General features: G+C 36.8%; 1 protein-coding gene across 1 annotated transcript in view; it reads left to right on the forward strand.

The window, feature by feature from the left end:
• CCDC171 (coiled-coil domain containing 171) overlaps nucleotides 1-11828 on the forward strand; it is a 147593-nt gene extending 135765 nt beyond the window's left edge. Inside the window, 2 exon segments of the mRNA XM_031557307.1 lie at nucleotides 9963-10112; nucleotides 11628-11828. Coding sequence (XP_031413167.1) covers nucleotides 9963-10112; nucleotides 11628-11813 — 336 coding nt within the window. The 3' untranslated portion in view covers nucleotides 11814-11828.
• Nucleotides 11829-13638: the final 1810 nt, after the last annotated feature.

The following is a 13638-nucleotide window of genomic DNA, read 5'->3' on the forward strand; positions in this document are numbered from 1 at the left end:
GGATGAGGAGCTACGAGGTATGGTTTAGTGGCTTGTGGTAGCAATGGTAATGAGAAGGTGGTTGGACTAGATGATCTTACAGGTCATTTCCAACCTTGTGATTCTACGATTTTGTGATCTTCTAAATGACTAATACCAACAAATTAGACAAACTATCTCCCATTTAGTTATTCAAAGGCTTGTTTTTGCTCAGGGCCCATTGGAAATTGTTCATCTGAGTCATTTGATAGTGAGGGCTTACAGTCAGGCTTTAATTTGGTATGTGTATTTTCCAAAAACCCACACCAAGCTTATGTTTTCTTTTTGTAATTAAGGGAGACATAACTCTTATTTTGTTGATCACATTCATTAGAAACTGAGAACATCCATCTAGCATTTTATTCCTAAAAACTGGATCTCTTGTGCAGGCCCCTTGACCTCACTTTGTTTTAAGGCAGAACCAACTTTCAGAAGGATTTCGGCTGTTTTTCTTACCTTTCTCAAAAACTTCTTATGTTGTGTTGCTCCACATAATTATATCATCAATGTACTGCAGGTATTCAGGAACTTCCCCTTCTTCCAATGCAGTCTGGATCATCCCATGGTAAATAGTAGGGCTGTGTTTCCGCTCCTGGGGCAGTCAAGTCCAGATGGTGTGTCTTAATTTAGACCAAGTAATCCACTGCTAGCCTCTACTCCCCATTGGACTTTCACACTGGTCGTATGGGACTATTAAGAGGTGAACAGGTTTTTCTGATTATTCTTTAACTCTTCAGTTGATTAATAAATTTATGAATTGGGATCAAGGAGTCTCCGTTGGTGCAATGTTGCCACTGGTGCACCATTGTGATAGCAGTCAATACCTGCTGTTCTGTAACCCTCCCTCAGCAAATTCACAACAGGAGGGTTCTACGGAAGACATAACAGTGCTCATGTCTACTCAATCTACTGGAAGGGAACCTTGTCACTCCTAACAACTCCTAACTACAACATGGATTATCTTTCTGCATTAAAAAGACAAGGTGGACATATTTTTATGTAATATATTTTATGTAATTCAATTTGAAAATGTTTTAATCTAAAATTAGGAATTGGACTTGATGATCCTTACGAGTCCCTTCCATTTCTGGATGTTCTGTGACTGACAAACTACTTCCTGTTTCCAGAAAGGAAGTTCTAGTCAAAATATTTAAGGAAATCTCTATACTTAACCTAGATTTTGTGAGATGATAATTTTCATCTGTTGGGGTCAGTGACAGACTTCTGTAGTGGCTAACAACAAATTGTTGTTAAAAGTGATCTTTTAATGAGTATTGAAAAAGATTTATAAAAAGTTTCGGTAGCGTCTGTTTGCCTGTAGAGTATTTGCCTTCATAAAAGAAATAGAAATTTATCTTAAAAAATTAATGGTGCTCTCTTTAAAAACAATTAAAGAACTGTATTTTAATTTTTAGTAAATTAATTGTTACTAGTATGTTCACAAATAGTCTTAGCATTAGTTAATTTGTTTAGACAGTTTGTGCACAGCATTTCAGAAATTTCCAGATCTAGCATTTACCTTCCATCTGAAGTTCTTCTGTTGTTTCAGATTTTCATGTTTAATAACTTCATAGATTAATGCGTGGTTCTCTCCACACATTAACTTATTCTCATTATTAAATTCGCATATGCATACGAATACAACTAATCCATCAGATTTCAGAAAGTTATGACTTTCTGTCTAGGTTATATTTTTTTTATAAAAATGTCACTGTTTTGCTTATATAGGATATCCTATCTATAGAGAGTAGTGTCGTAAGTGTGAGAAAGGTTTATCTTTATTGCTTCTGTTTCTATAGTCTTGGTTGTAAGACCAGAATTTTTTACTGCAACTTTTTTACATTTTTTCTGGTTCCAAGGTATCGTTACAGTAGACCGAAACCAACATGATCCAGTTACAACTTCTACTTCCACTTGACATTTCACATGGATTTTGATGAAGTTTTAATCTCAGATCACCTCAAGACTGAATGGTTGATGGACACTGCAGGCTTTTGAATAAAACTGCATCCTGACATTTCTATTACAACTACTGCTGGTTAATTCCTCTTATTAGTTGCAATATGTTGCGCTCGCTCTAGGGAGTTTTTCATATGAGGCACTTTTCACACTGAGTCTCATTTTCAGTGACTAGCTGTCCCTCTTTCTTTCCTGCCTAGAATATATACTGCAACAGAAACTTGAAGGAAATGTACTGCCCGACAGTACACTTTTCAGCTGCAATTTCTTTCTTGCCAAAACGACTGTCTTGAAATTATCTTTCCTCTGCAGAGTAAAGTATTCTTTTTGTATTAGCACTGTGTAAGAAGATGAGAAGGAGTACACTGTATTGGTAAGATTTCCCTTAGCACCAGCTTAAACTGTGTTTTCTTTGGGGCAACAATCATTTTCTGTTATGCAAGTACACTTGGCTTAGTGTTATAGATAGTGAGAACAATCTTTCACAGGTAAATATTACCAGCCTATATCTGCCTATCTTCCTGGATTTTGTGAAGTTGTGATTTGCTTGCATTGTCTGTTATTGAGTATTAAAGAGTACAGGAAGCTGCTTTGCTATAAAAATTTCAAGATCCTTTCTGTGTGCCCATACCAACAGACTCATTGCCTAATGGTCTTAATCTATCACTTTCCAGATCAATGTTACTTTTGAAACTATTACACTTTGTAATAATTTCCTTGGCAATTGTTGTTATGCCCATCCACTGTGGTTTCCAGTAGAAGCACTTTCCCTTCAGTCTCCATTTCAAAGCTCCCTTTTCAATTTTCTTGTAGGAAGTCATGTCATTACCTCTTGCAGAGAATCTAGCCTTTTATTTAGAGCTTCATTCCCTTGGGCAACCCTCCTGAGACCTTTGGGGTAAAGTAATTGTTATTGAAGCGAAGGAGATAGAGTTAGACCCTGTGTGTGGCACTGAGTCAGCTTTGGTTGGGGGAAAAAAATAGTTGCAACAGAACTGACCTGCTTTTTGGCACATTTAAATTGTGCCTGCCACGCTTGAATGGAACATAACAAAAAGTTTAGTGTTGAAATGAGATACAAGGAGAATAGATCATTAAAGAAGTGCCAAACAGCTGCAAAAGTTCAATTTTTGCCGAATGCTGTTGCCACGAGACATTTTGGTCAGGATAGCCAGGGCAGCCAGAATGGGATTTCAAATGCTAAAATATTTGGTGGAAATAAGTTTTAATCCTTTCCTCTCTAGATACAGAACTCCTAAACCTATAATAAATGACCTGAAATTTTGCCTCTGAAAACCAAATTAATTGGAATATGTTATGTTTTGTGGACTTTTAAAACTAATCTTATTTATGCCAATTTGAAGCAAAGCAGTAATGACAGCCATTCTGTAAGTGATCCATTAAACATGTAGAAGTCTAATCTGTGGAGCTGTTTTCACACCAGTTGCCTTTCCCTGCACTGCAGTTCAGCCAAATTCTGTACCATAAATGAAATTCACAGTCTTTTCAGATTCCCATCTAAGCACCTTGTTATACTAAAGTTAATCTTTCATTCTTCTGAAGTTTATTCATCATTCCTTCTCTTGTTCTTTTTCATCTTTTTTTGTTTATGCTGCCCTCAGGTAAATTTACAACCTGCTAACATTCTTTTTAGTTCAAGAATTTCCTGAAGGGAGAACCTAACAGGCAAATGTTAATTCTAACTTTAATACTTTTTTTTTTAAACAAATTGTGTGAAGCAGATGATTTTATTTTTCTGGCTGCTGTATGTGCTGTTATAAATGCAGTACTTACATTGTCAGGCTGTTAGTCTGCTTGATATCTATTTATTATCAGCGTTTCACACCAGGTTATTTTTAGCTTTGTTCTTTCTGTTCAGGAGATACAGTTCTAGAACAACAGTAGGCCCGATAAGATCACTAAATTCATATATCATGGATGTTAAAATAAAGAAACTGGTTCTTAATAGCTGTGTGTTTTATTTGTAACTTCAAAGCGGTCTAAAACTTTAACTGGATGCTTCAATTTGCAGTTATTTAGAATTCATAATCCAAATAAAAATGTTTTGTTTCAAACTGTGTTCATTCTCATTAGAAGAGTACTAAGATAAGGAGGGCAACATATACATTGCTTTAATTTGGAATAACAATTCCATTTTTGTAATGTATATTAAGCATCAAAACTCTGATGAGAGTTCTGCTAATCTGCACGTGCTGATCTGTATATTTCTTTTAACATGTTTCTGTTGTTACTGGGTTCAGAACAACTGAAGTTTGAGTAACTGCTGAATTTCATAAATTAAATTAAAAAATAAGGCTTGAATTTCTACTCACGTTTCATATCCCTTGAAAATGGCTGCTCAATTTAGTAAACTAGTACTTAGTTAAACTACTTAGTACAGTGCCATTTTTCTCCTCAAGTAAAGTATTCTTGAAGATTGGAGTCTTCCAGTCTGGTTAAGTTATACATGCAAAAGCTGTTCTAAAGCACTGTAAAATGCTGTGTACTTTAAAGTTACTAAAAGTGATGTACAGCACAAGAAAATGATAACTTATTCAAATACTGGAAAAATAATTTTATAGATCCTCTGGAAGACAATCTCAAGCGTTAAGTATTCTCAGTCCTTTTAAAGACTAATGTGGAAAAAGAAATCACAGCTTAAATTTTGTAGTTTCGCTCTGCAATTCAGTGATCTGCGGTGTACCAACAGCATCAGTTTGTCAACATTTCAAGTTTGTCACCTCACCAAACTGAAACTTTAGGCAGAGTACCTTTGTACTAAAGACATCTATGAACAGGGCCATAAGGACCTTCTTCCTTATGTCTGCATTGAAGTAAATCTCATCTGCTAATTTCACTTAAAGTGTGTTAGATTTTTATTAAATTTCATGCTTGTTCTCTTTTATCTATTTGCATTCTTAAGTGCCTATCTTCAGAGTATTACAGCACTACCATTAGGTGGCATCTTGTTTTGCCCCGTCTTGTGGCCTTCTTTTGAGAAACTGGAGAGGCAAACAAAAGGACTGGGTGTGAAATATTCAGAATCTTCAGGATACTACTTCCTAACAAATTAGGATCTGAAATATAAAATAATTAGTTCTTTTGTAACATGGATATCTTAAAAAAAATAAAATAAAATTGAAAATTTCAGATTCATTTAAAAGAAAGCAAAATTGTTTATTGGGATTTCTAGACTAGGACACTGTCTTCAACGAACAAACAAAATCCTTAGGTTTTAGGTACTTAAGTTTAAAATAACTTGTCCATTAAAAACCACATTTGAAAAGGGACTTTGATGCTCTTGGAAATTTTGTGCCCAGCCCGGCACTTTCTTCAAAAAAGCAAAATTTCTCTCCTCTCAAAAGTTGTAATGAACCTTTGGAGACCATCTAATCATACCCATCTGATCAGGCAGAGCCAGCTAGAGACAATTGTTCAAGACCCTATCCAGGGAGCTTTTGAACATCTCCAAGGAGGGAAATTGCCTAAATTCTCTGCGCAGCTGTTCTATTGCTCAGTCACCTGAATGAATAATGAAGTGTTTCCTGTGTTCAGACAGAACCTCTGTGTTCCAGTCTGTGCTCATCACTTCTTGTCCTGACACTGGGCACCCTTGAAAAGAGTCTGGCCTCATATTCTTTGTACCTTCACTTCAGATACTTACATACGTTGATGAGATCTTCCTGGAGCCTTCTGTCCAGGAACAGTCCCATTTCTCATCCTTTCTTAATTATATAAGAAGTACTCCTGTACCTCAGTTACCTTTGTGTCTAGACTCTCTCCAACATGTTCATGTGTCTCTTGTATTGTGAGTTGCATACTGCTCTAAGTGTGGCCTCATGCTGAGTATAGCGGAAGGATTGATTCCCTCTACTTCTTGGCAATTACTTTCCCTAACACAAGTCAGGACATCATTGCCTTCTTTGCCACAAGAACACACTGCTGGCTAATGGTCAATTTGTCCACCAGAACCCCTCTGCCATTTCTGCCTTTCACTTTTTTAGCTGTGTGGCCCCTGGTATAAATTTGTTCATGAGATTGTTCCTCTCCACATGCAGGACTTTGCACTTTTCCCTGTAATACTTCCTGAGGTTCCTGTCAGCACACTTCTCCCACCTGCTGAGATCCCTCTGTATGATGACACAACCTTCTGATATACCCACCATTGCTCCAAGCTTTATGTCATAAGCAAACTTATTGAGCCCCTTTGTCCTCATTGCTAATGAAGATGTTAATGAGGACTGGGCCTAGTATTGACTCTTGGGGTGCAACTGTCCACATTGACTTCCAACTAAACTTTGAGCCACTGGTCACCACCCTTCTGGACTTGATCAGTCAGTCAGTTTTCAGCTTTACTGCTCTTGTCTGACCCATCGGGCTGGTCATTTCATTTCAGTAGTAACTTTTAAATTAGTCAAGTATGACTTCCCCTTTGTGAATTCATTCTCACTACTTCTGCTGATTTTCTTCTTTTTTTTTATGCCTGGAAATAGTTTCCAAGATTAGATAGTCCATTACTTTTCCAGGGACTGAAATGAGAATGACCATCCTGTAGTTCACTTGGTCCTCCTTCTTACCCTTCTTGAAGATAAGAATGATGTTTGCTTTCCTTCTGTCTTCAGGTACTTTTTCCAATCACTGTGACTGATGAAGGATTAGAGAGAGTGGCCCCACAGTGACATCTATCAGTTCCCTCAGCACTTGTAGGTGCAGTTTGCCTCTAGACTGGTGCTCCCTGTCAACATTACAAATATATTTTATCCTGTAAATTGCAGCTAGTTGTTTGGGAAGGTCATGCTACTGTTTTCATGAAGCTGCTCATCTCCTAACTTAGTGTTGGAGCACTGTCAATGTTTTATGATTTTTGTTTTCTTTGTGACAAGCACTAAGACACTTTAGAAGTGTAAACACTTCTGCCATTATAATTTGCTTGTACTATTTCAGTAATATACGATGTAGAACTTTAAAAATAGTGAAATCGTTTATAAAATAGAACATTAGTTGGAGTAAAAGAAAAGGGAAAATGTCACTGAAAAACAACAGTTCAATGGACTATTTTTTCTTTGCAGAGAAATTCATTCCAATTACTGTTATTAAAAGAGACAAACCTCTGTAAATTTTAACTGTAGTTAACTTGCATTCCATGTTCCATCCTTCAAATGGCTTTGTAATCACAGAATGACAGAATGGTTGTAGTTGGAAGGGACCTCTGGAAGTCGCCCAGCCTAGCCTTCCTGCTCAGACAAGGCCTTCTAGAGTCAGTAATGTTTAAAATTCATATTCTTCAGACCCACAGTTGTTCTATCCTCCTTGTTTAAGACTTCCCACTACTCAACTGTCTGAAAATGTTTAAAGTGGTCTGAGTTGCATTAATATTGGTTATTATAATGTTCAAGGATCACTACATTTGGCCTTTCTGAATAGAATCAATTTTCTGATGTATATTCAAAAACAATTTTTATTTATAATAGACGACAAATTTTTATTATTTCAGATGTTCTATTCCCAGTTTGCATGTCACAACATTACCAATGCATTTAAAACAGGAAGTCCTTGCTTAAATGCAGATCCTGCAGATATATCTGAATGTCAAATTTTGCACTATAAAAATTAACCAGGGGAGCTGTGGAAGTATCTTACATCTTACTGCTCTGTGTACTTAAGAATAAACGAAAACACTCCTTAGCAGGAGACCAACAGAATTCTGCAGAGCAAGATGTCCCTTCTCTGAAATTCTATTTACAGACATTCTTGATTGTTGAACAGTTTTCAGAGCTGCAGATATGTTTGTATCTGTGAGCCAGAAATAAAAATCTAAATTAAACTGCTGGACTCCTGTAGAGATGTGTTTAATCGCTATGTGATAGATCTTGTAACAGGCAGGTGATCGGGTTCTCACCCCATTCCATGTGTATCAAGCTTTCTAACCAGTTAAACTTGTACTGTGGAAAACAGATTTGTGACTCAGAATGTGACTGACATGAGTTACAGAAAATCATATGTAAATGAATGCCTTCCAATGGCACGTCTAAAAACCCAATGTATTTGCCTTTCTCCCAGTGGCATTTAAAATAAGTGTTCTGCATACTCATTATCAAGGATTCCATGCCACCCATTGGAAGACCCAAAAACATTGTTTTCCCTAACCTGACCCTGAGTGAGAGAAATCCAAGCTGACCCTGACTCTTTGCTAGGGAGCTGCAGTATACTGTAAAGAATGCATACCCAGGGTGCATAAAAGCTGCCTTCCACATTGTTAAAGAATTGTAAATAACTGAGAAATTGCTTCCTTCTGGACTAAAAAAATCTACATGTCGTAGAAAAAAGTTTGCCATACATGAAAATAAAAGCTGGAGAATGAATACGTTTTCCCTAGATTGAAAATTTTTGGACTTGTTAAAGAAGAGAGCAAATGAAGTATCTGATTTGAGCAGCAAGGAATTTATACTGCTGTTTCAGATAACTGCATGGGCTTATTGTGCCTTTATAAATGTGGAATGAATCTGTGTAGATTAGGGCTTCACCAGCTTTGTGGTAGTGGAGTTGAAAGGAAGAAGGCAAGGAACCTTCTTGATGTATTCTAATTTAATGGTACTTTTAAGTATCATGAGGAATAATCAAAGGAACACTATAAGGGTTTTTTTCTTTTTTTTTTCTTTTTTTGTTTTTTCTGTAAGACACAGCTTGTTGTGACATATTGGTATAATCCTTACTTATGAGTCACAGGCCCACTCCACAGAAGTATTTCAACATGTGTCTCATATTTAACATATGGGCAGTTGCTATAGGAAGGTTCTTATGCAGTTTTATATGGGGTGTGAGTTGTATCCACATTCTTGCTTGGTATTGTTTGTGAAGAGCTGCAGCATTTTAGTGAAGTTGAATGTAAATGAAACAGTTTTAAAATCAGGATCTGAGCTCACAGAAGCAGATTTATAGAACTGTGTGCACCTTTTTCCAGGACTAGCACTAGAGTGTGTAAAATATTTTGGATATTCTTTCCAATGAGAAAATATATGATGGTATTAATTTACCACTGCTGTTTTCTACATTTGACAACAAAGTGATTTGACTGACTTCAGCTATGCTTTTATTCTCAAAAGCAGTAACATGTTTGGAAATAAAGAAAGGAAAACAGTAAAAATCTTAGTGAATACGTGCTTGTGGTGCTAAGTTTATTTTTGCCTATACCACAGAATTACATTCAAAAGACCAATTTCATATCATCTGAGGTATGTTCATACAGTAGAAACTCATTACAAGTCATTTCAGAAGGGAAAACTGTAACCTGTAAAATGTGATTAACCAGTTGTAAAGAAGTCCAATAATCTCAACAGTGTTACACTATTTAGGACAGATACGAGTTTACCAGTACTGCCAAATCATTTGTACTCTCTTGTGCTGCTAACTTAATTATCAGTCTGATCAATATTACATGGCTGGGACATTCTCCCACTATATACATGAAAACAATTATATTTTCCCAGCTATATTGTAATCAGATTATTTACTTTCAGAGGTCTGTATGTTTACTCTGTTTCTTTTGTTTCCGCCAAATTAATTTGCTTTTTTAACGTGGACTGGAGGATTAATAACTTATTTTGCTAGTAGGAACATTAATCTGAGACTGTAGTGATTCTTTGTGGAAATAAATCGGTCTAGCACATTTGTATGTTTAAATACAGTGAAAAGTAGTGTCAGCTGCTCAGTACTGCACTGTGAGTTTGAAAACAATTAATCCACATCTCCTAATTGCACCACCATTTGCTTTACTGTAATGCTGTTAATCTGTAAAATGATAGAAGCAAGACGAAGACCCATGTAAGATGTTTAGGTCCTGAGACTGAAGTTCAGTCTGCCTTCCAGCTTTTGTTTGGTTTCTTTGATTAAGAAAGTTTAGCTCTTAAGTAATAGATTTGGGTGTATGCTTTTTGGCATTTAAGTATAACCTGCCTGTTGCTAATTATTTATTTTATTTTTTAAAGGCCATGATTAAAAGTTTTATGGATATCTACCAACTTGCAAGTTCCAGAATTGACGTGTTAGTGAAAGAAACAGCACCTCATCTTCACACTGCAGCCCCAATGTCCAAGCACCAAACAGCTTGCCTTCATGAAAGTGAGATCTTACAATTGGTAAGCTTGCATTTTAACTACACTTTTGTCATTTGGATCTCCTGACCATTCATACTGCATAGTTTCTGCAGGGCACAGTAGTTTTTCATTATAAATATAGTAGATCAATAAAAACAGTAGCAACAGAAACTTTCTGAGACTTTTTCATAAGAGAATAGGGGCATGTAAGAGTTAACACAGGAATCAGTTTTACTACTGTACCTTCTTTGGGAACCTGTTCTTTGCTGGTGTCACTGGAAAAGTACACAGTTGAATTTTGGACCTGAAGAATTTAACTGTCGAAAGATACAGCCAATGAAAGTTGTTGATGGTGTATAAAAGCACAATATTAATTAGGATACAAGATTTTTTTGTAGACAATTGTGATAAATAATGCATCTCAGTAAATACTGTATCCGGTTATAAGGCTAAATAAATCATTCTTTTCTAAAATGTTGTCTGCAAGGATACTTGAACTTGTTTAAGGCTATAAAGGTGCTTCTTCATAACGGAGAACTGTTTCTAATGTTTTTATTGAGTGCAGGTATATTTATGCCATGCATGCAGGAGGCTAGACATGTAAATAAATAAATAGCATAAATATGTAGCCAAATATGTCTAGAATGAGACTGTGTAAGTTGTGCCCTTGATGTATTTCTGCTCTTTCTTTACTTTTCAATACAAGATTAAGAGGAAATCTTAAATCTTTAAAAGCATTTTTGTTTTGTTTTGATTCCCTTCTTCTTCCTCCTTTCTTTCACTCTTGTGAAGCAAAGAACAGTAAAGAAAATGAGGACTGTTTGGTTTCCTTTTTGAAGAGGTAGCTAAGGGTAGATAACATTAGGACTAAGGGGAATGGTTTTAATTGAGGGAGGGAAGATTTAGGTTGGATGTCAGGGAGAAATTCTTTACTATGAGAGTTGGGAGTGCTGGAACAGGCTGCCCAGATAGGTTGTGGATGCCCCGTCCCTAGAGGTGTTCAAGGGCAGATTAGATGGAGTCCTGGGCAGCCTGGTCTACTATTGGGTAAGTAATGGGGAGGTTGGTGGCCCTGCATATGGCAGGGGGTTTGGAGATTCATGATCCTTCAGGTTCCTTCCAACCCTGGCCATTCTGTGATTCTGTGAAGATTTTTGAGAGGAGAGCACTCAAAGCAAATGACAGAAACACATGAAGTTATATATATCCAAAGGTTGTGGCTGTGACTTCCAAATTTTTACAGATTTCAAAACAATTCCATTTATTTATTAACATGCTTCAGAATGGATCAGCATGATGGAAAATTACCACAAATAGAAAATATATTAGTCAGTGCTGAACTTCACTTGATCTCAGGATGATCACAGTCACAGTTGGATGAATGCATTGTCTTATCTGTGGATGTGCAAAGTTTCTAAGACACTTAAAGAAATTACTTCTTTTCTCCTCCAAGCAGCCTTTCTCTATATTTCTGCTAGATTTACATGCATCCTGCTGAGCCTGTGCCCAGTGTAATTGTGTCGCTCCTAGCCTGTTATGATTGTTTTTGTTGTTTAGATCAAGATGACCACTTGTATACTAAGGATTCAGAAGCCTGCCAAACTTGCTGCAGTGAGGTTTGCTTTCATTCTGATTGAGAGAGCTTTTAGAGAAGATTACCCTGTTTGTGAAGGGCTTTGCAGTGGCTTGATTTGTTACAGTGAAAACAAACAACCTGCACCCCCAGCTCTCCAATGCCTGTGATTAAATGCAATCTTCTAGTAAGTAATTTGTGTCTGCATACAGTACAGATGTACAAATCATACTGTCTGCATTGAAGTACTGCCTGGCTCTTCTACACAACCCGCTGAGGAGAAAAATAGTTCCTCCTTGAATAACAATTTAAACTGAAATTTAGCATAAGCGCTAATTGAAAGTATTTTAAAATTTTAGTGTAAAGTCCACCCTCCCCCCACCCCCAAATCCAAATAGCTGTTTTTCCTACTTCCTTGAAAAAAATGTGTTTATTGGATATTTTGTAACATATGTACTTTCTGTGGAATTAGTCCATAATACACGCAAATGTTTCATCAAGCATGACTTTTAGTACCTTCAGGAGTCATGGGCTTCCAGCATGGCTTACATTTTAAAGGATCGGTTGACAGTGTCCTGTTCTGAATTTGATGAAATTTTGCACTAAATTCTCCTCTGTTTAAAAAGGAGGGTTTTTTTTTCCTTGATTATTAGTATCTTGTGATAGTCTTTCTTTGCAATCATAACAGTTTTGCTTCCGTGTATTTCCTTTTTTTTTTTTCTTTTTTCTTTTTTAACTTACATTCTCTGAGACGCAACTGCCTTAGTCACAGTTTTGTTCTCCACAATTTGGTGCATTTGGGTTATTTGCTGATGGGTTGTCAAATGAGGGACAGAGAAGCCAGCAGTGAGCCTCTAGTATGAAATGAGATGGAGAATTTCACTGAGTGCTGAACTCCATGGACTGGCACTGCCCTTTGGTCCATGAAATTTAAGAAACACTGTCACAGTTAAAAACTTCTCAGTGGTCTTCCCTTCACGTGTCTCTGACTTTATGCCCTCTTATGACTTGCTTTAGGAAAGCCTGATCTGCCTTACAAGGTGGTCTTTAGTGAAAGTATTTCAACAGTAGGAACTGTACCCAAAAGAAGAGAAGATACCAGCTGAAAGTGTTCCCATATTTCTTTTTTTACTGTTTGTTGTTGTTATTCAGTTAGTAATGTAACCATTGGACTGTGCTTCAAGGTTTCCTTTTAAATGAATACCCGCCAGTATTTTAACAGTACTGGACTCTACTACTTTAATCCATTTTATGTCTTCAAATATATTAACTTATTACCATGCTTGCACTTTCATTCAGAGTTGTAGGAGCAAGTAGGCTTTGAACTGAGAGCTTTTAAATGCTGTACTGTGAAATACTGCAGTCATAACCAATTACTTTGTGGGTGCTGTGGGGTAAGATGTGGCATGAAGTTAGTCACACAGCAAGCATGTGAATCCCTGCCTAAGGGAGTTTGTGGCCACAAGTACAGTGTTGTGGGGAGTGGATGCAGTGATGCTGTATTCTTCAGTGTGCTCTGACACATCTGAGTTACTAACTGAATTCAGTTCATTATGGTAGCGCTCTGGAAGGTGTTTTTATAGCTTTTAGACCTGAGATTTTGTGCCTGGTGTCAGTAGTACTGTCAGAATTTTAAGAACATCAATTTTTTTGGTACCAGTTTTGACAAAAGAAACTCCTTCGGCCCCATTCTAAGAGGCCAGGTGTTTCTCTGACCTGGAGAGTACTGCATATCTGTGGCCTTATGCATGCATGCAGCTGATCTCATATACTCCTACTCTCTTCTTTTATTTTATTTTTTTTTTAGCTTTTTTTTTGCTTTCACTTCAGAATCAAAGGAGAATAGAAGATGAAGGGGAAAAGAGAGTAACTTTATTAAGCAGATGAGGAGGGAAAAGCTTTCTTTGCTGTTCTGGTTAAATGGAACTTTGGGGAGACAACAGGATGACTTTAACTGTAAAAGGTGAGAAGGTTTCAGATGGGTGAGAGAAGTTC

This window comes from Meleagris gallopavo, chromosome Z (assembly GCF_000146605.3).
Source record: "Meleagris gallopavo isolate NT-WF06-2002-E0010 breed Aviagen turkey brand Nicholas breeding stock chromosome Z, Turkey_5.1, whole genome shotgun sequence".
NCBI classification, from domain to species: Eukaryota; Metazoa; Chordata; class Aves; order Galliformes; family Phasianidae; genus Meleagris; species Meleagris gallopavo.